General features: G+C 48.5%; 1 protein-coding gene across 1 annotated transcript in view; it reads right to left on the minus strand.

Moving 5' to 3' along the window:
- Positions 1-22512, minus strand: part of EDAR (ectodysplasin A receptor) — an 87964-nt gene extending 65452 nt beyond the window's left edge. Inside the window, exons 1-2 of the mRNA XM_053589059.1 lie at positions 22387-22512; positions 22112-22225 (exon numbers count right to left, since the gene is read on the minus strand). Coding sequence (XP_053445034.1) covers positions 22112-22120 — 9 coding nt within the window. The 5' untranslated portion in view covers positions 22121-22225; positions 22387-22512. The remainder of the gene's footprint in view (positions 1-22111; positions 22226-22386) is intronic.
- Between the last annotated feature and the right edge of the window lie 2043 nt (positions 22513-24555).

A 24555-nucleotide genomic window follows, 5' to 3' on the forward strand; every position in this document is an offset into this window, starting at 1 on the left:
CCATAAGGATTTCCTCCTCTGCGGTCTCTTCCTCTCACCTTTGGGTGTGCTCCATCTGTTGTCATCTCACTGCTGCTGAGTGAGATGACACTGCTGCTTGGTGGGAACTGGGTGGCTTCCTCCGTCACTGTAAGGGAGGGGGTTTGCCTGGGGAGTTATGGTTGCTCTGGGCACAGGCAGCAGGGGGCTCCGGCTTTCAGTGTCAGCCTTTTGCCACCCACACCCAGCTCTTCCTAGGACTGATTCTTCCTCTCCCTCCCCCTTTTGTTCCCTCTTCTTCCCTGTAGGCAAAGATGTATTTCCTGAAAACTGGAAAAACCAGATGCTATCAACCTCAAATCAGTGCTGATTAACTTCAGTTATAAAATCCAGGCCTTGTGCCCTTATCTGTAAGTGACACCTTCCACTTTACAACTGGGGCTCAATTCAAATCTTGGGCTTCACCATATCCTTGGACCTAATACAGATGTTGGCCCTGAACTTCTGTTAAGAATGTCATTACCACATCAAGGGCTTCTGACCAGGCTAACTCCAGAGCAAACTTCTCCTCCTGGTCTTGTATCCCAGCTGTCATCTTATGTGTCACATTTTAGGAACTCAAAGATGTGTCTACATAGAATGTTATTACCTATTCAGTTCTTTGTTATTTCTTTTATTAATACTTTTAAATCAGATAATCTTTGCAATTAACACTAGGCATCAGACGCCAAGCAGGTGTTGAGCCCCTTTGGGATGTGCTCCTTGTGGGACACAGCACGGGAAGTCCCATGATGCCACTTCCCGGAGGGCCCCAGCAGTTGTGTGGGGTCAGAGCCCAGAGCCTGTGATCTCAGCCACACCCTCTACTCTTTCTCCCAGCCAGATGCTATGAGGAAGAGGGTCTGTTCTCCCTAACTCCAGTCACGATGGAGTTCCACTGTGCTAAGTTCATTCAAAAGATCAGGGTACCCTCCCTACTCCCTCCAGGAACATCCTAGCCATTGCATTTTGCGATAAGATTTCTGAGAGAGCGAGCTTCAGCGGGGCCGCCTCCACCTGCAGCCTAGGGCCTGCCAAGCTGTGTTTGCTGCCGTGTTTAGCTCTGAGCTGGCAGGGGTGCAGGAGCGGGCTCTGGGAGGGGAGAGTGGGGGATGGAAGCCCAGCCTCCTTGGAGCAGAGAGGGCATTGACTGGGTGGGTCCTCTGTCCTTGGCTGAACAGTCGAGTAGGACAAACAACTCCCCAAATAGTAAACCAAAGGAAGGCAGAGAGGGGGACCCCCTTTGAAGGGTTTGTCCCTAAGACCAGCCAATCTTGTGTTTTTGAGATCAAGTCCCTGGGATAAACAGTTGTAGGTTCATATTTAACAGATAAAAACAAACAAAAAAACCCAATAAAACCCATCAAAGGTTAGAGTTTTCTTCTACCTCAATGGCTTGTGTTCTCCCGGAGGCTGTAGCAAATGTCCGTATTTCTACCCAATTTGAGGCCTGCGGCTGCGGGTGGGAACAGGGGCAGGGAAGCCAGCTGCACCCAGGCCTTTAAAGTTCACTTTCTGGGCCTCCTCACTTGTCTTTTCATCCTTTTTTATTATCAGAGAGGTTTAAGGCAGTCCTGTTCACAACAAGCGACTTCCTGTTTTTCTGCCAAGAAAAGAGCCGGGGGCTGTCCATACCTGGGACAGGGTGGCTTTGTAGAAAAATTCAAGGTGATTTTGATCCTTTAATTGCTTCAATTTTCCTGCATAAACCAATTTCTTTCCTCCTTATCCCTCAAAGCTTCCGATAACACAATCTATTGGGTACAACTAGACAGTGGATTTCTGTTTGTTTGAAAGTTTCACATGTGGATAATTTTTAAAAGGCAAGCAAGAACCCACCACGATAAACTGCTCTTCATGTAACAACATTATTAAGAGCAGTGCCTTCACGGAGACAAAAGGTGGAAAACCTTCCAGATTAGTGAGTCTGAGACCTGTCAAATCCAGCTTTGCAGAGATGGAGAGCCTGGCCACAGCAGGAGAAAACAGCCGGTGCACACAGAGAAATAAGGTAGAGACATGCTGAGTGCTGACCCTGGACCCACCACCTCTGTGTGCCTAGAAACCCCTCAGTCTCCTGAGCGCCAGCATCAGCTGAGCACTACATGTGGCCATCTCCATCTCGCTGTCCTTGATCTCAGTAGTGGAAACTGTTCTCTCCCCTAAGTATGGTACATACCAGCTGCAGCAGCACTGCCCAGGAGCCTGCTGAAAGTGCAGACCTCTCCCCCCAATCAGAATCAGCAATTCAATTAGATTCCCAGGTGACTCGGATACTCAATTCAAGATTGAATGGTTCAGAGCAGCAGTTCCCAAACTTTTTGGCACCAGGGAGTAATTTCATGGAAGACAATTTTTCTATGGACTGGGATGGAATGGGATGGGAGGGGATCTGACAAGAGGAAGAGCTCAGGTGGTGATGCCAGTGATAGGCAATGGCTGTAAATACAGAAGAAACTTTTTTGACCAGTCACTCACCTCCTGCTGTGCTCCTGGTTCCAGACCAGTACCACTGTCCTAGGCCCAGGGGCTGGGGACAGCTGGTTTAGAGCACAGGTCTCCAAGCCTTTTATTTCCTTTTTATTTTATTCTTTTCTTTTCTTTCTTTCTTTCTTTTTTTTGATCATACATCCCTAATTGCAAAAGCAAGAATCTCACCTAGCATCACATAGATGATGCCAATTATACTTTTTATACTATTATATACATTACAAATATACACAAATAAGGAGAGTAAAGAGTAAGAAGTTAGGATGCAGTAACACTATGTATTTACTAATGGCGCAAAATCCTTTTGATGGCTGCTATTCGCAAACCAGGGGTGATGGGAGGTCTCTCCTCTGCCGGCCTAAGAGGAGAAGCTAAGGTGGAGCCCATAAAACCCTGTGGTTGCAGGGAGCCGGCATGGAAGGGCCAGGAAGTGCCCTCTTGAGCAAGCAAAGGCTTCATGGGTGAGGGCCTGTCCGTCCCCAGTGTCCCCTGGTAATAGGTGCAGTGTTTTCTTCACAGCTAGCAGGCAAAAGCAGTAGTGCTTTTTCTGCACTACTGTGCACAGACTTTGGTCCCGTTACCCTGGTTTGCGCCGCACTAACACTTGATGCTGGTTCAGACAGCCTGCCATCACTTGGAAATCAGGTCACGTGGAAGGAAACAAGCCTTCCTGGGACCCAAGTCTGCCAGAGATGATTCATCTCCAGGGGCGTGTACCTGGGCTTGACTTCGCTATGTATTTTTTGGCCAAAGCCCAGTCACCATGGAGTTACATGTTAGCTTACAGATTTGGCCTTGTAAAAAAAGACAACCCCTCAAGGTTATAACTTCATTGCTCTGCAGGACCTTAAGGGTTTTGTTACCCAACATTTTTTTTAAAAACGCCTCTACATATCCAGTTCCTCAGATGCTCCCGGAAAAAGCATGGCCACCAGCTTATGACTTATGACACTCACAGCTTAGCGCCTGGAGAACTGTATTTGAGGAAGCTGATGACAAAAGAACCCCTGCTCTACGGCTGCCTTTGTCTCTGGTGGGTGGCCTGACTGAGAAACCAGCCCACGGGCCCAGGCCCGACGTGGTTGGATGTGCTGAGAGAATGCACAAGCCCAGGTTAGCTCGTTCCCTTCTTTTCCTTCTGTCCCTGTCTCTGCCCTCAGCGCAATCCTGCCCCACTATTTACGATATGCACTCTGTCTTTCCAAGACCTCATCTGAAGTCACCCGCTTTCACCCGGGTCTTGCATTTGCTGCTACTGCTGTGTGACCTGTGGGTGTGATGGCTATGGAGAAGGGTCACAGGCCCAGCCTTTGCCAAATGGTTACAGCCAGACGCCATGCTAAGCCTCCAAAAATGCACACACATGGCACAGAGCTGAGGGTGCTGTGGTGATGATGGTGGAAATGGACCTTTGTAATGCAATGCAGGAAGGGCTGCAAAATGGGGTGACTTTCAATCTGGCTCTTTATTCCCTTTGTTTCTCAAACTCATTTTTCTTTAAGATTTACTTTGAGTTATTCATAGAAAGAATATGTATTAAGTGCCTATGAAATGCACAGCACCATTTCAGTGCTGAAAGAAACACAAAAGAAGTGAAAGACGAGTAAGCCACAGTCCCTGGGGCCTCAGCACCTTGGTGGAAAGAGAGAAACATTGAAAAAAAACCCCAAGTAATGATGCCAGGCAGTAAAGGGCATCACAGAACAAAGTCATGCAGGCATCCTAGGAGGGGCAAAGGGACAGCTGAGTCAGAGAGGAGAGCCTGCAGTTTGACTGGGATCCGAGGAGTGAACATACTTTAAACATAGGTGGAGGAATCCAGGGGGACTGCTGAGCAACGGGCCAGCACAGGCTCGGCCACATCTGAGCCTTGGCTCTCTGGGCAGCATGGCCAGCTGACTCTGGGGACTCTCCTCCCAGTGGAGACGGCCATGAGTGAACATGACTTCCTCCTGGAGGACCTTGCTGCTAAGCCTCACGCCAAGACGGTGAGCAGCACCTGGGAGATCCTCAGAGCTGGAAAATCTCTCGGACCCAGGGACTCAGACCTCACATTTTTAGCAGGAGCCCAAGTGATGCCTGTTCATACTTAAGAAGCTTCTTTAGGGCACAAGGAGCAGGTGGTGTTTGGGATCAGTGATGGGACAAAGGAAATTGGAACAGTGCATGAAGTCAGAGCAAGAGAAGCTGGGAGGCAGGAGTTCACCCAGGAGTCTGCCCCATGGCTGAGATAGAAAATGAGCAGGCCCCTGACAGCAGCCTGTGTATCCCGAGGCATGAGAGGTGCGGCTGGATGGACGTGCCCTTGGAACTGGTGCTCTGGACAGTCCCAAGGGAGCTGATTGGGGAATGGGGAGGACAGAACACCACCACACAGCACTGGCCTGGGGGTCAGGCCTTGAGGCTCTGGGAATACTTCTAGCACACCCCTGCTTAGGGGTGGGAAGAGGCCCCCATGGAGCAAACAGAAGAACCAGGAGGCAGAAAGAAGAAACACTAGGCCATTGGTTACTTGCAGCTGTCATTACAAGAAATTTTACTAGAATTTCCATAAGCCTAGAATTTCACACCATGAACATAAGTTCAGAAAACACATTTTAATTTGTTAGTGGTGCCAGTAAAAACAGGCTAACTAAACAATAAATGTTTAATCTGGGGAATAGACTACAAGACTGAACAAATACAAGTGATGGATTTGCTAATTCTTTTCTTTCCCTATGGAAATAACCACTACTGTTCAGCAAAACCACCTAACTTGTGGGAGATTTCCAAAGACACAGAAGGGCCTGGACTTTCTGCTGTGTCCTGTGGTGGCAATGATGACGCTGCTGGTGGGTGGGGTAACACTGCATTTTACTTCTTTGCCTGCCTGCTCACCCTGTGGCTGCTGCTGGGCCACACACTGGGCAGTCGGCCAGGCCCCCAGGATGGACTCAGGTTGCTAGTTACCCTCCCACGCTTTGTCTCTCCTTCAACCTGGATTCTTTGATCCTGGAGGGTGGGAATTATCCCCGTTTTTCAGCATCTTTCCTCAGAACCTAGAAACTTGTTTTTCAAAGTGTAAAGCATCTGAGGGACTGGATATGTAGAGGCATTTTTTTTTTTTTTTAAGAGACAGAGTCTTACTTGGTCGCCCTCGGTAGAGTGCTGTGCCATCACAGCTCACAGCAGCCTCTAGCTCCTGGGCTTAGGCGATTCTCTTGCCTCAGCCTCCTGAGTAGCTGGGACTACAGGTGCCCGCCACAACGCCCAGCTATTTTTTTGTTGTTGTTGCAGTTTGGCTGGGGCTGGGTGTGAACCCGCCACCCTTGGTATATGGGGCCAGCGCCCTACTCACTGAGCCACAGGCGCTGCCCTGTAGAGGCATTTTTAAAGAGCATGTTGGGTAACAAAACCACTTGAGGTCCTACAGAGCAATGGAGTTATAACCTTGAGGGGTTGTCTTTTTTTTTTTTTTTTTTTTTTGCAGTTTTTGGCCGGGGCTGGGTTTCAACCAGCCACCTCCGGCCTATGGGCCAGCGCTCCACTCCTCTGAGCCACAGGCGCCGCTGGAGGTGTTGTCTTTTTTACAAGGCCAGATACGCTGTATTACACAGGAGCTTGTTAGAAATGCCAGGGCCCACGTCAGACTCAGAGTATCAAAATGTGCATTTTAGCAAGATCCCCAAGTATCTGTGTACACATCAAAATTTGAGTTTGAGACTCTGAAAAAGGGCTCTCAGCCCTGCCTACATATGTGGCATTGTCACAGGGAGAATTTTGAAAGGCTATGGGTGCCTGGGCATCACCCTAGACCAATTAAAACTGGATTTTTGCAGGTGGGGCCCAGGCATTCTAGAAGACAGCTAGACACAAAGTAGGAACTGAGAAAATGTTCTGTAAACAAAGATCCCAAATGAGGAAATGTCAGGGCAGGAGGACCAAGAAGAAGGGTCTTAGATGTAGATCAATTCTTATTTTACCAATGGAGAAACAGAGGCCCAGAAATATGAAGGGATTCGACAAGGTCACACAGACATTAAAGATGAGTTGGTGTCAGAAATCAGCTGTGGTGGTTTGAAATATGTACACTAATTCCTTGGCCCCACTTTCCAAAGGTGGAGGCTAATTCCTCTCCCTGTGAACATAGGCTCACTTCTAACAGACATAAAAAGTCAGAAAGGGATGTGTACATCTCCAGAGACAGTTCACAAAAGGCACTGAAGCTTGCTGCTTGCTCTTTCTTCTATCACTCAGCTGCCATGTCACAGGAAAGCTCCAGCAGCCCGTGGAGAGGCTCACCTGATGAGGGACTGAGGCCCTGCCCATAGCACGTGAGCCTTCTTGGGTGCAGGCCCTCCAGCCCAGCCCCCTGCAGCTCAGGAGGGCCCTGATCCAGAATGCCCCGCTGATTCCTCACCCTCAAAAACCTACATTTGGGGGTCATTCATTGTGCAGCAACAGATGACTAACACACTTCTGAGTCCTCTGATATTTGAGAGGCGCTTACTTCTGTTGCACAGAACTTCAGGTATGCTGGCCCAGGTCTTGAGAAGCTCAGGATTGTGGGCAACTGATGATGAAGCAATCAAAACCCAGGGGCAGGGATGGGCACAGTACGCTCATGGTGTGGTCCCCACTCCTTTCTCCTGGCCCCCAGGTATCCACCCAGCCCTCCAGACTGCCTTAGGTGCCCACATGCCAGTCCCTGCCCTTTCTAAGCCTGGCCGGCAGCAGGACAGGGAGCACCGAGTGGGGCCAGCCTAAGAAGAGAGGCTGCCAGCGGCCTCGCCCACATGCCAAATGCTGGTAAAACCAACATCTGCACAAAGTTTATGGGGTGTTTTCCCCACTCTGCCTGTCTTGTGGTGTGGCTGTGAGTGCAGTGAGAACCTGACTGACGAATTTGAAAAACAAACAAGCAAACAAAAAACCCTCAGCTGATTTGTTAGTTACCAAACAATGGCCTATGGCCCTAAAATAGATGCTGAGACTTAGAAGTGGGCGAGAACAGGGGGTCTCTTGGGGAGGATGTTCTGTCTGGTGTGCCTGCCCTTTCCTCCATCTATGCTCCACCCTCCCCAACCCTGGCTAACTGGATTGTCCCCTTTGCCTTCTGGAATTTTCTTCTAGAGCTTTCTGAGAAAGCCCTCCAGAGAATTTCCTATGATGGCTCTCACCAGGGTTTAGAGCGACACCTCCCTGCATTTTGTGAGACAGGCCATGGGCAGCTGACCGGTTCCTCCCGGGGACAGAGGCAGTGCTGAGAGAGCAGCAGCCAGCAGCCCCAGCTCCAGTGGCCTGGACTCTGCATGGTCTCAGCCACCTCAGCCCTTCACTGTCCTGTGCCTTCCCATGTTTTCTAGCATCCAAAGGTGCCGCGGGCCAGAACCCTGCAGAGTCCTCTGGCCTCCCTGGAATACTTCTCGCCTCTGACCACAGCTCCTGGAATTCTGGGCACCTTCTTTCCTCACTTGCCTGGGCAAACGAATGCGTTTTCGGAGATCGTGTGACCCAGAGCTCACTATGCACATGGTGATCACTAGTTGTTACAAGCCCCAAGCTGACCACGAAACCCAGAAATTATCTGGCTGGAGCCACAAGTCTGCCTTCCATCTCATGGTAAGAGAAACATGTCATGAGACCTCTCAAAGGCCCTTTAGCACTGGGCTCTTTCAGATGCCTCGCTGGCCTTGAGTCTTACATGGATAACAATTCTTCCTGAAATTCAAGGTCAGGTCCACAGGACTTTTAAATATAAGGTTCTCATCCATTATCAACTAAGTGTGGAGCTACAAGCATCATCTTTGTTCACAAAAGGCTCAATATTTCACTTCCAGGAGTATGAGACTGTCCTGTCAGTTCATTCTCTGAACAGGAATAAGGAAAATAGAAGATGCCGTGTATTAATTGTGCATTCTATGTTAGACACTGTGATGTCTTGCTTATGAACATTCCCTTAATCCTCACACCATGACAGGTAGATATTATTCCCATTTTACAGATAAGGAAACTGAGAGGGTAACAAGCGGCAGAGCTGGGGTCTAACTCTTCCCACTCCCCTGAGCTTCCTCACCTGGCTCACACAGACTCCCGTGCCCTCTACGCTGGGGCTCTGACCTCTCAGAGGGGCGCAGGCTCTATAGAGATTCAGAGCTCAGAGACATCAGCCATCACCCTGGACTACCAGGGGCTCTGCAGGCCCCTCACGAGTATTGCTATCACACCTGGCCTGGAGAGCCCCAGTTCCCTTACTGAAATCACTTTTCCTCTGAGCCCAACTTAAGCACTACCCAGGGTGAGTGCAGCAAGGACCCTTCTTGCCAGCTTGGGCAGCATCCGGGGGCAGCATGGCAGGAGCTGTCACCACCTCTAAGCACAAAGGGGGGAGAGAGAGAGTGCAGCAGAATCAAGGAAGGGGCTATGGCCTCAGGTGGAAAGGTACAGAGCAAATCCCTGCTGGCCGCCATTCTCCTGCCCTCTGCTCCCCCGGGTGCCTTTTATGGGTGAATCCAACCAGAGGCCAGAGGGCCCTCAGTGGAGGGAGGGAGCCCACCAGTGCGGGTAAGCCTACTAGGTCCAGAGCCGGGGCTGGGGGAGACGTAGAGGGGCATCAGACCATGAGGCACCAGGCAAGACTTGTGTTGTCTGTCCTTGTCCGGGGTCCTGGGCTGGGCTAGCACTCGGCAGGTGCTTACAAACCTAGAGTGTGAGGATGGGTGCTAGAGTAAGGGGGTCAGAGAGGGCCGCTAGGCTCAGTTCACCACACCCAGCACCAGAAGCAGGGCGACAGCTCTGGGGGCAGTGGTGTGGCCAGCACCATAGGCCTGGGAGGAAGCAGGGGCATGGTGCTGGTCAGAGCCCAGTGGTGGTCAGCAGGAATGACTTAGGAATGACATCCTGACTGGCCAGCAAGAAAAGGTGGGCTCGGAGGGCAGGGCAGGCTGACCCTTCCAAGACAGACAAGATAGCATCAGGATCACTCCAGAAGTCACTCCTGACTGAGTCTGAGAAGTCAAAGCCACCTCTTAGCTGTAGGGTGGTGCCCTGTGGAGGATGCAAAGGACACAGGGTAAAGAGGGAGTTTCAGGTTTATGGGAGAGTTACACAGTACAGTGTTCCCACGTTCCCCACCCCTTGGTTTCCTTTTGTTAAGATCTGGTGTTGGTGTGATCCAGTTGTCACACCTGATGAACTACTACTGATACAATACTATGAACTAAAGTTCACACTGTATTCGGAAGTGCTAGGTTTTCCCCCGATGCCCTTTTCTGTTCCAGGATCCCACATTCTAGATGTCGTAACACCAAGGTGCTTCTTGGCTGTGACAATTCTCAGGCTTCCCTGGCTTTGAGGATCACTGGTGAGGAGGTGTCTGATATTTTCCTCATGGCTAGATGGTGTTTGTGGGTTCTGGGGAGGAGACTGCAGAGTGTGCACTGCCAACAGCCATGACCGCTGATGCTGCCTAGTCACCTGGGAGGCAGTGCCCACCTCTGTCCCCCTTTCCACGCCACACTCTCGGGAAGGACGTCTCCACACAGCCCCCACACATGGACAGAGGATCTATACAGATTTGCTTTTTTCTCTGTCATCCATCTATCTATTCACCCATCCTTCCTCTGTCTTTATTTCTGTTGGTGTGGACACATGGATATTTATTTTAAACTCTGGGTTATAATCCAATACTACATTATTCATTTTGTTGCTCTAATTGTACCAGCGTTGGTGGTTGGGAGCTCTTGTAGGCTGTGTCCCTCTGACATAACCCTGCTTTTGTTTTTTGAGCATTGCCTCACTGTCTGACACTACAAGAAGCTCCAGGCCGCAAGGGGGTCCAACTCACGGCCCATGGGCTGCATGCAGGTTGTCAGAGGCCTGTTTTGCTTATCTGTGGTGTCAGGTATTGCAAAGAGGATGCACAGACATTTTTTTTTTTTCTCACTAGCTTTCATTAGCGTGTGTGCATTTAGTGTGTGGCCTAAGACAACTCTTCTTCTTCCAATGTGTGGCAGAGAAGAGAAAAGGTTGGACATCCCATGCTACAGGGTCATCTTGTATCTTCCCTGCCCCAGCCCAGGATCAGCCCATGCCCCTTTACTGCAGAATGGTATCACAAGCCAAGATTTGGGAGCAGAGTGAGGACAGACGCATGCCAAGATGAAGAGGTATCTGAGGGTGCCCCCAAATACCTCCTATTCCCAGTTTTAGAAAGAACAAGCTCACATTTACAAAGACATCTGTGCTGTGATTAGGAAGTCAACAGGAGGCACTAAGGAGGCTGGGGACCCCCCCCCCCCGCCCACCCAATCCTCCCGGATATTTACAGAATAAATAAAGCAGATATGAACTCATCTCCAAGAGGAATATCATTAGTGCTGTTCCAGGCCCTGCCTCAGAGATGCAATGGCCTTTGGATCTGGGAAGAACTTGCCCTTTCTGAGTGTTATTTAACTAGAGAGGTGACCCCAAGTATGACGAAGGACTTGGAGCTTCTGAAAGTCCTCCCATCTAATACCGGTTTCCTCACGTTGAAGACACATATTGGCCTTCTTATTAAAAGAATCTTTTTTTGTGTCAATTGCTGAGAAAACTCTGAAGACTCTAACTATCCAAGTCTCCAAAGATGACAGTGGTCACAGGCTTCAGTGTCTCTGAAGGGTCAATGGCTTTTCTGTGGCCTTAGTACAATTTCTGCTGAGGGGGAAAAAAAATCACTCTTTGTGTTTTGGTTTCTTGCTCAACCCCCCATTCACACAAACAAGTCACTTTTAAAGCCTTTGTTACATAAGACATACTACTTGAACTAGAGATGATTGGCATTTACTTACACCCTTATTAATAGACAGGATTTGGGGCATATATGGGATCTATGAAACCCCACAAGGAGCCCATGTGCCCATAGAGGAACTCCAGCCAGCTCCATCTGATAGAACGAGGCTGCAGCTCAAAGTCATTCTTCTTTTCCTGGCAAATGGCACCTACATAGGGAAGGGACACAGACAGGAGGGCCACGTGGGTCGCACCTTTGTAATGCCAACCACAAGGCCTGCTGGGCTACCACCTCCACTGAAATCACCATGGGTATCTTCTAGAAACCCATCATTGGTCCACAAAAGGATTTAGGGAGGGCACAGAAGTGTGTTAAGGGGTAAATATTATATCTTTGTGCTTGCCAATAATCACCATCCTCCATTATTAGATGATTGCCAATAATCAATCATCCATTTGTTAGGTGGCCAGGCCTCCCATTAATACAAAAAGCTCATTCAAAAATCAAAATAAGATTGAACTTCGAAGATTCTGGTGTCATTGCTAATGTGCATGTTTGTCCTAGTTTTTAAGAACCTTGGAATTTCACAATCTATTTCCGAAAAGTAAGATCCAAAGGACCTTCATGTTTGTGAAACACACAGATCCTTCTAATAAATGTTGGGATGGACAGTACTAAGGAGAAGCTTTTTTTGTTTGGTTTCATTTGGTTTTAACAGTGATTTTGAGGAATCATTAATTTTAACTATTAAAGTATTAGTCCTAACTAGTTAGAATCTGAGACATGGTGAAGTCTGGTCGGAGGAGATGGGGTTGGAAGTGACAGGAATACCAGACAATGCCCAATGCTGGGAGTGTTTCAATATGGAGACGGTCTATTGGTAAAACCGGGGGAAAGATTTACAATAATCTATTCTGAAAGCAGGAGGGCACCAGGCACCAATGAATTTGTTAGCACAGCTGCAAATCTGGTTAAATTAAACCCAACAGGAGAATAATCCACACACAGAGCAGAGGGAAGCAGCTAATGTAAACTCAAGTGAAAACAATTTGAAACCTTTCCAAAAGGAAACCATTAACCCAGGAGTTTTCAGCAGGAGCGGGGGGGTTGTGCATAAGGCACAGACATTCCCTTTCCAGTGAGGCGTCTACCTAGTAAGTGGAGGAGTGCCAGCTTCGGAAATGTTCAGTGTAGTGGAAAACGAGGTCACCGAAACTCGCAGGTGCCAAGCTGTACTCCCTCACCCTGTGCTGCTTCTGCGTGCCTCCTGAGTACTTAAACTGCACTGAAGGAACAGATCTTGCCTTTGGTTAAAGGGACCATCTGCAGCTTAGATCCCAGACACCCAGGGGTAAAGGTATCATCCAACTGGGGAAGTTCAGAGCCAGAATTGCCTCCTCCATCTGGTGGACCCCAACCTCTCCAACATCCTCCATTGTTGGGGCCGACCCTGGGCTGCCCTCTGCCCCACCACTTCCCAGCCTGGTCCAAGCCTCATCCCCAGCTACTTTGGTTGCTATCTCTCTCCCCTTGACCTCACTCTCTCCCCTCTATGCTTGCCCACATCTCCCTCTCTCACCCTCTCCACTCTCCCCACCCAAGAGCGTGCCACCCAGCGGAAGGCTGCAGAAAGGGAGTCCATGAAGTGGGCACCTGCCAGGTGGCTGTTGGGGGCCGGAGGACCCTGGGCCAGGCTGATGAGGTGCAGGGCTGTGGAAAGCAGCCCCTGTCGCCTCCCCATCTAAAGGTAGGTAACTATGAAGGATATGGAAGAGCAGAGGACAGCTCCTGGTGGGCGCCAGGCAGCATTACCAAATGCCCTGAAGGCCGTGGCCTCACCTCTAGAATGGTCCCTTGAATAAAGCTTCTTTCCTTTGACTCTCTGACATGACATGTTTCCTGATGGGCCCCTGACAGCTAGCTCTGTAGCACATGTAGGGGATGCCTGGCAGGGAAACTGGGGAGCAGGCAGAGGGGACTGTAGCTCCACTACTACCAGCTGGGGCAACCTGGGTGAATGGCTCTCTCTTGGCCTTTGTTTCCTTACCTGAAAACCTGTGTAAGACACTCACCTCCCAAACTTGCTGAGAATCAGACACCACACACATTGCCCTTAATGATACGTAAGATTCAACCGGATGGAGGGACAAGTCCCTTGCCACTTCCTGTGTTCTCAACCTGAAACCCACTATTTCAAGGTCTCATTCTCTTCCCTATCTGCTTCACTGACTCCAGACAGTTCTGCAATGACAGAATCCCAGGGAAGTCCCTGACAGTCACATCCTGAAACCCCAGAGTGCTTTGCCAGGTTTCTACTGATTACCCGGCAAGATCTAGGTTCAAAACAACAATATGTGTGTGTGTGTGTATACAAAATTTATATTTTGTGTTGTGTGTAAGTCATCTAGTGATCAATGTCATGGATAAATATAAAATGGGAGTTTTTGGGTGGGGGCTGCTGTTTTATATAGAGAGAGCAGGGAAGGCTTCTCTGGTAAGATGATGTTAGTAGGCAACTGAAGGGCATGAGGAGATGCCCAGAGCCCTTGGGCAAGAGAGTTTTGTACAGAAGGATTTGCAGTTGCAGCAGCCCTGAGTTTTCACCAGTGTGGCCACAGTGGGGTGAGTGTCACTGGAAAGTGGCCATGGAGCTCCATGGGGCTGGCAGACCCTGTCTCTAATCACAGGTTCCTGGTGGTGTTATGAATTCTGGTCAAACTGATATGTTGTTACAGGGAAAGACAGACACCTCAGATGGATTTGACTATAGGAAACCACAGTGAATTGTTACCAGGCCACATGTGCTCAGAGGCTATGCAGACTTATTACACTCAGCCCATGGGTGAATATGGAGCTCCGGCAGGACTCCCAGTGTGCCTGTGTCCTGCTCTAAGGGCTTTGCCTGCCTCGTTTCACTTACATCTGCACAATACGCCCAGGAGGTGATAGCTATTACCCTGTCTGAGGGAACCCAGAAAAGTCACCCAGCGCTGATGGTCTGATGCCACACCACCATCATGGGGAGGAGCCAGGATGTGGCCTCCTACCCACTTTTCCACTGTGCCTGCCTCTGGTGCCAGCCCATTCCTGTCTGCCCCAATGGGAAGTGTCTAGCCTGACTTTGGAGAGGAAAGGCTTTTGAGCCTGGGCACAGACCAGGCACATCCTAGGTCTGGGAGTGATTCTGGCACTGCTGTTGCGGGAGGAGTGGTCTTGAGTTCCTACTCTAGCTCCTGGCACACAAAAGCCCAAACATAAGCTGCATAGGCCCTGTGGCAGGCCAACAGCAAGCTTTCTGCTAAGGTGCCTCTGGGGAGCTGGGCAAGATCTGTGCCTTGAAATATCTGTCTTGGTAGAACTTGTCCCCACACCAAAAATGGTTATGGATTAGACTTCAGACTCATGTGCAACAGCCAGCTCTGATTTCTGAAGGAGCCCATGGAAAATCATCCCAGCTCTGATTTCTGAAGGAGCCCATGGAAAAGACTTGGAGTGGAAGTCCACGAACTAATCAGAACTCTTGGGCAAGTCACCTCGCCTTGCTTCAAGCCGCACTTGCACATTTGTGAAAAAGGGATGATAATCTTTATTTCCCAGGATTTCTATGCAGATTAAATAAAATGGAAACCTATGAAGATAAGTGCCTGACAAAGGTGGGTTTATATCAACATCTTGTGCCAGGCACTGTGCTGGCTGCTAGAGAGCCTGTCTCCAAAGATAGCACAGGCAGTGCCACGGACAGTCATTTGCAACGCAGCACCATGTGGTAAGCGCTGCTTACTTCCATTTCTCTTTCCATAGGTTTGCCTTTCTGTTTGTGTGAGAATTTAGGGCTGTTTGTCCAATTTTTTGCTTTCAGTGTGATGTACCATAAGAATAGAAGCTGGGTTTTCTATTGCTATTAGATCTTTTCATAAAGTCTTGAGCAAGATTTGGAGCCCATTGTCCTATGGTAAATGCAGTGACCACTCTAATTGAACAAAGAAATCCTCCAGGGAGGCCTTGGGGACCCCCTTTTCTTCAGGAGACCAGGGTAAACATGAGATGGCCATGCAAACCCTTTTGTCCAGCCCCCACTGTGTTCTCAGAACCCCCAAGTAGAACTCAGGGAGAGGAGCAGAGCCCTCATACCATCCCTGTGAGAAAGGATGTCTGGTCTGTCCAAGGCCTGCATCCCCCAAAGCTCCTGCTTTAATTTAAGATGCTGGAGGCAAACAACTGGTCCTTAGAGAACAAGGGACAATGCATTTGCCAGTGTCTCAGTTGTGTTTATTCTGTAAACATAAGGAGCAGCTCAACAGCTACTGTCCTTAATTTTGCAATCTTCACAAAATAAATATTTGCTTTCAAAAGCAACAACTGTGATAACCACCAGGGTAATACTTCTGAGCACTGTCTCCCTCACAAATGCCAGGCACAGAAGTCAAGTCGGAATCCTGTGTGTGGTCTGCTTGGATAATGATTTTCATGTGGGAACCAACGAACTGGCAGTAACTCTGGAGAAAGTTTGGTCTCCTGGTTTTTGGAGTTGACTCAAAACCAAGTGTCCCAGGTCACTGAAGTGTTTTTGTCTTGTTTTCCTCTCTCCATAAAATAAGAACTGCTTAATGAGAACTGAAGGGGGCCCTGACACTTGTGGGGATCATGGTGGCCGCAGGAACAGGACTGGCCCCTTCCAAGGCCACTGGACAGACTAAGGTGTCTGCTGCATGCACATCATAGGGATGATCTCTTATCAATCTAATAGGCTATAATTCAAAAGGAGTTCTGCTGAATGTAAATGATCCTTAGCAGAAGTTTTATCGCCCATAAAGAAATCCAACAGCAGAAAACCACACTCTGAAAATCTACTGATGCATGGTGAATCTGTGCTGTCTGCAAAACCCACTCTGCACTGAGAGCCATGCCACACTTCTCAGAGGCATGGGCCTCCTGCAGAGGATAAGTCTGAACCACCACGGCCACAAAGCCTACACTCTGATTTATCTTCTTCATTATGGACAAGATGTTTTAGGAATAGCTATTTCTAGCCTTCACTAAGGACTAAATCCTGAAAGAAATGAACCTTGAGATTCCTCTAAAGTATCTTTTGGGGATGCCCAGTGGATTTCAATATTTTTAAGAATTAAGGTTTTTCTGGGCAAGAGATAGTGTTTGTTATGCCAGGACACAAAGCCTCAAACAAGAGAGTAAAGCATAAAACCACACCTAACTAGGTAAATAAAATCAGCCAACCCAATAGACATCTGCATGCCAACCGAGTGCCCCTAGGGACTCGGACCTTCCGGTACAGTGTCAGATCCCAAGCAGGCTTTGAGCCATGTCCACCCTCTCAGTTCCTCCCACATGATCTGTCCTATGCTTTTGCTGTCTCTGGCTTTGCAGAGACACATCTCTTCCTCTAGGCTGACTTTTCCCTTCTAATTGGCCTCCACGGTCCTATTATGAGAAGGAAATCAAGCCCGCCAGGTGCTGGTAGCTCTGTGCTGAACAGGGCAGTGCAGCCAGAATCTCCCTGGCTCCATGAGTTGATGTGTTGTCAGCAGGACCGGCACTGGCACGCCAACCCAGGCACAACTGATCCGCATATGAGTTCCCCAATAGCTACTTAATTGAGCCCATCAGGGAGCCGGCTGTGTCCCAACTCCTTGTCTCTCCTGATGCTGGGAAATGTCCATCCCTCTGAATGGGAAGCAAAGAGCTAGTGGAGTGGCCTATAGTCCTGCTGACTATGGGGGACCTCATGGGGCTCCATCCAAGAAAGGAGACAGAGCCATCTGTCAAAGAATGTGCAGAGTGTACTCTCTACACAATATATTGAATCTTGAGAATCTGGTTTCAGATTTTTTGAAATTTAACCATGTGTTTCAAGTTGTGGTCTTCAAATTTTTTCCCAGAAAGGGCCCCTTTGTCAATGGCCATGGGAACAGATGTCAGGTGGTAGGGACCCCCCCCACCTTTCCTGCCACCCGCTCCTGCTGCCTTGCATTGTTGCCAAGCCAGCCTTCTCAGGAAGAGGCTACTGGGGGGATCCAGCTCCCCAAAGGCTGACCCACAGCCGGTGTGGCGTGGTACGGCACTGACTGCCTCAGAATGACACTGTGCATGAGTGACTCCTGCCCTGACTTGTTATTTGCCTTCCCCCCACATCCCTCACCACAGAAGCTCTGGAACCTATGTTTCCTCTCTGGTTCTTCCCTCCTTCAGTGGCCCCACCCCAGGGCCTCTACTTCTACATTCATCCCTTACTCCTTCAAATATCATTCCCAAAGAGCCCCACTTCCACCTGACATCTTCTGTCCCTGCTCTGCTGATGCGTTTCTCATGGACCGGGATGTATCCGAAATCACATGCATATCTGTGCATTGTGGTCTCTCGCCCTGCAGCAGAATCTAGGCTCTGTGCAGGCAGGTGTTTCCTCTTATTGCCCATGGTACCTGTGTCCTTGTAGCTCAGCACAGAGCCTGGTATATAGCAGATGCTCAGAAAAGATTTGCTGAATGAATGAACATGTATTAAAAACGAAAAATCCTGACCGGGCCGGGTGCTCATGTCTGTAATCCTAGAACTCAGGGAGGCTGAGGTGGGAGGATTGCTTGAGCTCAGGAGTTCGAGACCAGCCTGAGCCAAGAATGAGACCCCCTCTTTAAGAAGAAAACAAAAAAGAAACAAAACAAAACAAGCAGACAGACAAACAAACCCTGAAATGCTGTGCATACAGGATTCAATGCAAATGTGGAATTGGAAATAGGGCAAATGGAAGTTTTAAGAGAGATTTAGTAATGGTCAAGAAGTGTCAAAACAATGCTCTCTCATTGTTAATTTGCAGTGTGGTTTTGCACATCTTTCTTCTACCCTAAGAAGGTGCTTTATATCAAGATCAAAGTGTTGTCGGCAGAATCATCTCTCTCATTTTCAAGAGACTAATACTGAATCTTATTTTAGTATTTGGGCACACATTTAGCTGCCAGTATCCAGCCACTGAATAATATCAGTTAACAGTTTCAATCTTAAGGAATCTAGAAATACCACAGCTAAGCTTCCCTTTCATGCACCCTGGGCCGCACAGCTATTAGTAATAATAACAACATGTGGTTGTTATTGCTCTGACTGCTGATTTTGTCATGACTCACAGGGAAAGGCACCTTCCTGCCCTGTGTGGAGCAGTCTTATTTACTGGCTTGGGAAGTGAGCTGAACTGGCATGAGCTCGCTGGGTGGTGTAGCCAGGGTCATCAGCACAGGTGGATCTTCCTATGCCAGGCTCCTACCTCCCATCCTTTTCCCATGGTCCTCTGAAAACAAAGGCCTCCTGGCACTTAGATATGTCAGTATTGTACTAACTATGGGCATTCCCAGAAGTGCCTGGCCAGGAGGGTCTGGGCAGGGAAGGCAGGGTCTCCAGCTTCCCCAGCATGAGGAATAGGGCGTCTGTTCCACCCTGGGGGCTAAGAGTGACACCCTGGGATACCTGGCCTTTGAGAGGTAATAGATATCTCTGTTTCCAGAGAGCGTGGCTTTTCCAACTTTGATTTGTTTGCTTGTTAATGTTCCAGCAGCCACTTGTCTTCCACTGTACTATTAGAATAACTGGTGTTCCCACAAAAAAGGCTGCTAACCTCAAGAAATTGCCATTGCAGAATTAAATACAAGATTAATATTTTTCCTTCTAAAAAATAAAAAAAAAGAATAACTGGTGTCCTCTCTTAGATGTGAGGGACAAGGATCTTGGATCCTATCTGCCTATCTGGACATGTTTCCACAGAGTACCCATGACATGCGGGGTGTGATGCTTTGGCTGAAGACACAGCCTTAATATGTGGCCCAATGGATGGCCCACCCCTGCCAAAGCTTCCTCCTTAGCTCTAACTGTTCAGGGTTAACTGTCCTTGGGTAATGCTTTGACTCTCTAAGGACCATGATGAAAAATGAAACACAGTTGAGTCTCATTTGTTTGTACTAACAGATGCCAAGGGGTTGTTGGGATGCCTGAGTCCCAAAAGCCATTTTGAAAGTTTCTCTTAGTTACTGGACTTAGATTTAACCACCTGAAATCACCCATATTCTGCTTTATAAAACAATGTTAGTGTAAACACTATTCTTTTATCTATTACTTACCTTTATCAGGATGGTTTATAAACAATAAAACTTAGATTGCTTCCTCTCAACCCTGCACCTGTGATGAGGACAGGAAGGGAGGAAGTGTGTGTCCACATCACCTGGGACACTGAAGTACATGAAGGGGAGCATTGGCTGGTTCCACGCTTATTTTTATCTCGTGGCTGTTGGTGCACTGGCTCTCTATGGGGGCAAACATGTCATGTCAGAGTCAGGGGAAGCAGTTTCTAGTCCCAGCTCCTCAATACAGGTGGCAGGTTCCTCCATGCAGTCAGGAGTATCACCACAATCATCATTAGCTCTGTGGCCTCAGGCCAGCCAGGGAGCCTCTCTGAGCCCCAGCTTCTTTACAGGAAATATGGGGAAGACAGGCACGGAAATGCTTGTAAAGTGCCACTGAAACATATGACAGAGGTCAAATGACCAGGAATCAGCTTCTCTTTCCTTGCCAGATTTTTTTTTTGGAAAGTAGTAATCTTGGGGACTAAAGAAAACTCCCGCCTGCAATAAGTGAATTCCAGAAGGACAGGATCAAGAGGCAAGGAGCATGGAGGTGGCACCCTCAGAGGCAGGAGCTGGCTGAGGCTTTTGTTCCTTAATTGACCTAATGTGCAAAGTGAGCTTAATGGGAATCAATTAATGATGCTATTGGTGGATGGAATCACCTCCCAGAACCTTCAAACAGCATCAAAGCAGGCAGGTGTTATCTGGGCTAACTAAGGCAGCCACCGGGCAGGCCAGGAGGAGGGCGAGGGGAACGGAGCCCAGCCGAGGGGCTGGCTGCCAACACACCATCCTATTTACACTCCCGGGTTTGAATTTCAGATTCACTGGAGTCTTTGAAGCTGGGTTCCTGGGCATTTCCTTGAGAATAAATTCCATTCTGCAGAAACCACAAAACTCACTCACCTGGACCCAGAAAGGAGAGTCAGGGAACCTGGCTTCCATCTGTGGCCCTTTGGGACCTGAGGACCTTGGGTTAGAAGACACTCCATGGTTAACAGGGTCAATTGCTTTGTGCCCTGTGAAATGGTAATAAGACCAGGTCTGTCCTCACTCACTGATGTTAGGCATGAGGACAGGCCAATGCGTGAGAAAGAAGGACCAGCCCCTGACACTTCTGCACTTTGCAAATAGATATCCTCAACATGAAGAAAATCAGTTCACAAAAGAAAGAAACCAGGTAGTGACCAGAGAAGGACAATCAAACATTTCAGGGAAATTTACCTTTTTCCTCCCAAAGATGGGTCCTTCCAGGATTATCCCCCAACTATGCTGTCACAAATGAATCTCCCTACAGCATAGCTGAGCTCACTCAGGGTACAGAGGGTGCAGCAGAGACCCTACTGATCATCACTGGGGTGCCCAGTCTCCCCCAGCCATGAAGGATCCACACCAGCAATCACTGGACAAATGCTGATTTCCCAACCTTGGTGAGTAGTCAAAATGCATCTTTAAAGGTTATTCAAATGGCTGTGACTTAGAACTCTCAGAGCATCAGGCCGGGCTAGAAATACTGTCTTAGCTATTTGCATCCCTTTTCTCACCTCGTGCAGTCCACCCTGTCTTTCACTGCTTTGACACTTTGAGTCAGGTATAGTTTCACCGTGGGTTAGAAAGCATCTCAGAAAGGCCGCAGAGCAAGGCGGCGGGCAGGAGGGGCCACCCTGCCTTTGCACTTGCCCTTGCTCTGCTCCCTGCTCCCGGCTTGGGTCATTTCCTAGCATGTGTCTCACCAGCTGGAAGGAGGCTTCTGCTCCGCTCATACATCACTTCACTCCTGGGAGACCCTGGGAGTTCCTCCCTGGCCACCCACCCATCTTCCCTGCTGAACACCTTGAACGTTGACCACCATGCTGGGGACTCAGCACTGGCTCCCGTAAGCCCACCCTGCCTGGTGGTCTGTCAGGGCAGAGAAAAACCTCAACCACCACAAATAGCCACTACCCCATCCTCCCTCTCTTTCCCCCCAACACGGAGCCATAAGAAGGGGCTCAAGCCTTTATTCCAAGACCCACATGGAAGGTGTCTCAGGGCCGGCAGGTACTCCGGCTGGGAGGCAGCTACAGAACCCAGAGGAGCCCCAGCCTTCCCTCTGATCTGGGGGCCAACCTGAGAAACACACTTTCCACGCTCCCTGGAGACACCCGTCGCTCCAGTAGTCCAAGTCTTAAAACCTGCAAAGCGCACGCAGAATTTGGCTGCTTAACCAAATGTGCAACCCATAGCAAAACAGGGTTCCTGATGTTTTCCTGAAAACAAAGGCACGCTCTCAGGTCTTAGTACTGGTAGTGCAGACATAGTAATCGGTAAAGCTTGTTCAAACGCAACCCAAAAATGACATGCATTTCAAAAATGCACTCAGGCTCTTTCCTAGCCCATGACACTTCAGTCTCAGCCACCGCCAGAGAGTTTTGAAAATCAAAAGGAAGAGACCAGGGCTTACCTGGCTCCCTAGTCCAAGCAGAAGATGGGGCTGTGAAGAAAGCCCTGCGGTCCAGGTTCAGGTGCTCCGGCTTCACAGGTGGCCCCCACAGCGCTCTCAGAAGCAAGTGCTCCACACCCCCGGAGGCCAGCAGGGCTGCCCAGGACCAGGCACACTTCTCTTTCTCTGCCGCCAGCCCCACTTCCCTTTCTGTTTTAAAGGGCTTCCCGGGCACTCTTTCTTGACTCCCTGTCCCGCAAGTTTGGAAACTTGTCCGTGCCCAGGGGCTTTCCCTCACTGTGTACTCACCTGCACCATCTAGAGGTCTGTCCTGGCACTGGAGATGCGGGAACCGGGAGCCCCGGAGCCTGCCGCTCCGCCACAGCGCGTCCTGACACACTAGCTCTCCTGAACTTTCTGTTCCTTAAGAGACCAGGTGGAATGTATAAAAATCACTGACTGGGGGCACGTCTCGCTTCTATGAGAGTGTTCTGGCAAGCTAAAAGGCTAAATTAGCATTAAAATATCATGAATCAAAGAGTGCTCACAAAAGCCCCCCCCCCCCAACTGAAATGGTTACAGACCTGGGTTCTGCTTGATCCTTTCAGCTGCCAACAGAGTTGTGTACATTTCTGCCTCATCCCCCCTGAATATCCACCGCAAGCTTTCAGTGGCCAGGATTCCCTTTCTGTCCTCACCCTGGACTCCCCAAGCCACCACCAGACACCCGAGGCAACTGGCCCCAGGTAATTCGGGATAACTATATACACCTCATCTAACTAGGTAATGAGGAAGCTGTTTGAAACGCAAACATTTTGAAAGGACATGCCCTTCGGTATTGGTCAGTACTTTCTCAAAAATAAATGACTAGGGGAAACCCAGCCACAGACACCACGGGGAGCAGACCCATGAGGCTGGATTTCCCCGTCCTCGTTTTCCATCTTGTTCCCTCTGCCTTGGAAACATACAAAGTAAGGAGTTTGGGAGAGAAAGAGACAAAAACTTGTGGGACTGAGCAAGGGTCCTGAATTTAAAAGCCTAATTCTGCCTCCAGGGAGAGTAAGCAGGATTGTATTTATTTGACTGGCTTGGCCAGTGCAGACAACCCATCCAGATAATACAAGATCCCAAGTAAAAATTTTAACTTGAATTTTCAGGTTTAATCAACTACCCTGCCAACAATGAACCCAAACGGAGAGTTTGTGATAAATTAAAATCACTAAAATTGTTAAATTAGGAACCCCCCAAAATGAATGGAAAGTATCCTGGAGTAGTCTTTTCTACTGCATATAATTACAACTTTTTGACAAGTGTGTGTGAGGTTGGGAGTCATTTTAGGTATAACTAAAACAATTTTTTCTATTGGAAATTAAATGGTGATTGGAAATCTACCAAAGAGAAATGACACTGATAATGCCAAAAGACGGGAGAAAAAATTAGAATGGACACAAAATATGAATGCTAAAATAGAAGCCAAAGCAGGTTTTTTCCTCTCTTTGAAAAATACAGAACACCATTCCATTAAGCAAGGTTATGAATGGTTGTTCTTGAAGTTTTCCTAGTCATGTGTCCAAAAGAAAACTAGTATACAAATTAATTCAGTCGATTGAGAGAAAGAATGAGATGAGAGATCCTCGCTTATCTTCATCATTAGCTCCAGGGCTTTGAAACTATGCGATTTCCTGTTTTGCATGTTTCCTGAAAGTCTGAGGCAGAAATAGCAAAGGGTTATCAATAGCATTTTTTAATAAGAAGATGAATCAAGACTGCAGTCCACAGCTGGGTGATGGGGGGTCTCAGGCTATGAAGAATGGAGTGTAATTTGGAACACATGTGTGGCACATGGACTTAGTCCAGGCCAGCCTGCCCACCCCCTACACAGAGCGTGCTCAGTGGAGGCCACACCCGGGAGGAGGGCAGACCCCAGCTCTCAGCTTAGCTGCACCATAAATTTGCAAGTGATTTGAGAGAGTCAATAGACTCCCTTTCCTGATCTCCTAGCAGCCTGATAATTTCCAGGGAGTAAAACCAAGCCACATTCTGGTCATTATTATTTAAACCCTGTGTCTTAATTACTGATCTCCTGACATCCACACATTCCATCAAAATAGCATTCTTCCATGCTAATAATACATTCTTGTAGTTATTCAGGCAGCAAATGGTTACGGAGCACTTTGTGTGCAGCACCATGCCCACTGCTGGGATGTAATACGATGAGAGAGACAAGTGAAATCTCCAGCCTCGAGAAGTTTGTACCCTGTTCAGGGAGGCAGGGAGTAATCAAGTTATCAAATAAATATGGAGACTACTTCATAGGATAGGAAAGGGGGTACTGGATACCAAGTTTTGTGTATGTGTGTGTGTGTGTGTGTGTTGGGGAGCAGGGAAATGTCAGTCTACTGGTGAGTTTCCTCTGATTTAATGACTGTCTGAAAAAGTGGCATTGGATCAAATACACCAAAACAAGGATGCTCCTTCCTGATAGTTAGCCCCTGACATTTTTCTGACTTTACCGAACAACTCACCACAGGAAGTAACTTTTGGTTATCTCAGAGTTCCTTCCAGGAAATGACATTGCTTAAATCAGAAGACAGCTTTCTATGCTCCCTAGTCAGTGCCTGAGATGGCTCCACTGCCTCCATTATGTAAGCAGTGAGAATTGAAATTGATTCTCACCAAGAATGACCTTGGAAGTTTGAATAATGCAAGAAAGGTTCAAATATTAAATCTTCAAGTGCCCATCAATCTACGAA

The sequence above is a fragment of the Nycticebus coucang genome, chromosome 4, assembly GCF_027406575.1.
Source record: "Nycticebus coucang isolate mNycCou1 chromosome 4, mNycCou1.pri, whole genome shotgun sequence".
Taxonomy (NCBI): domain Eukaryota; kingdom Metazoa; phylum Chordata; class Mammalia; order Primates; family Lorisidae; genus Nycticebus; species Nycticebus coucang.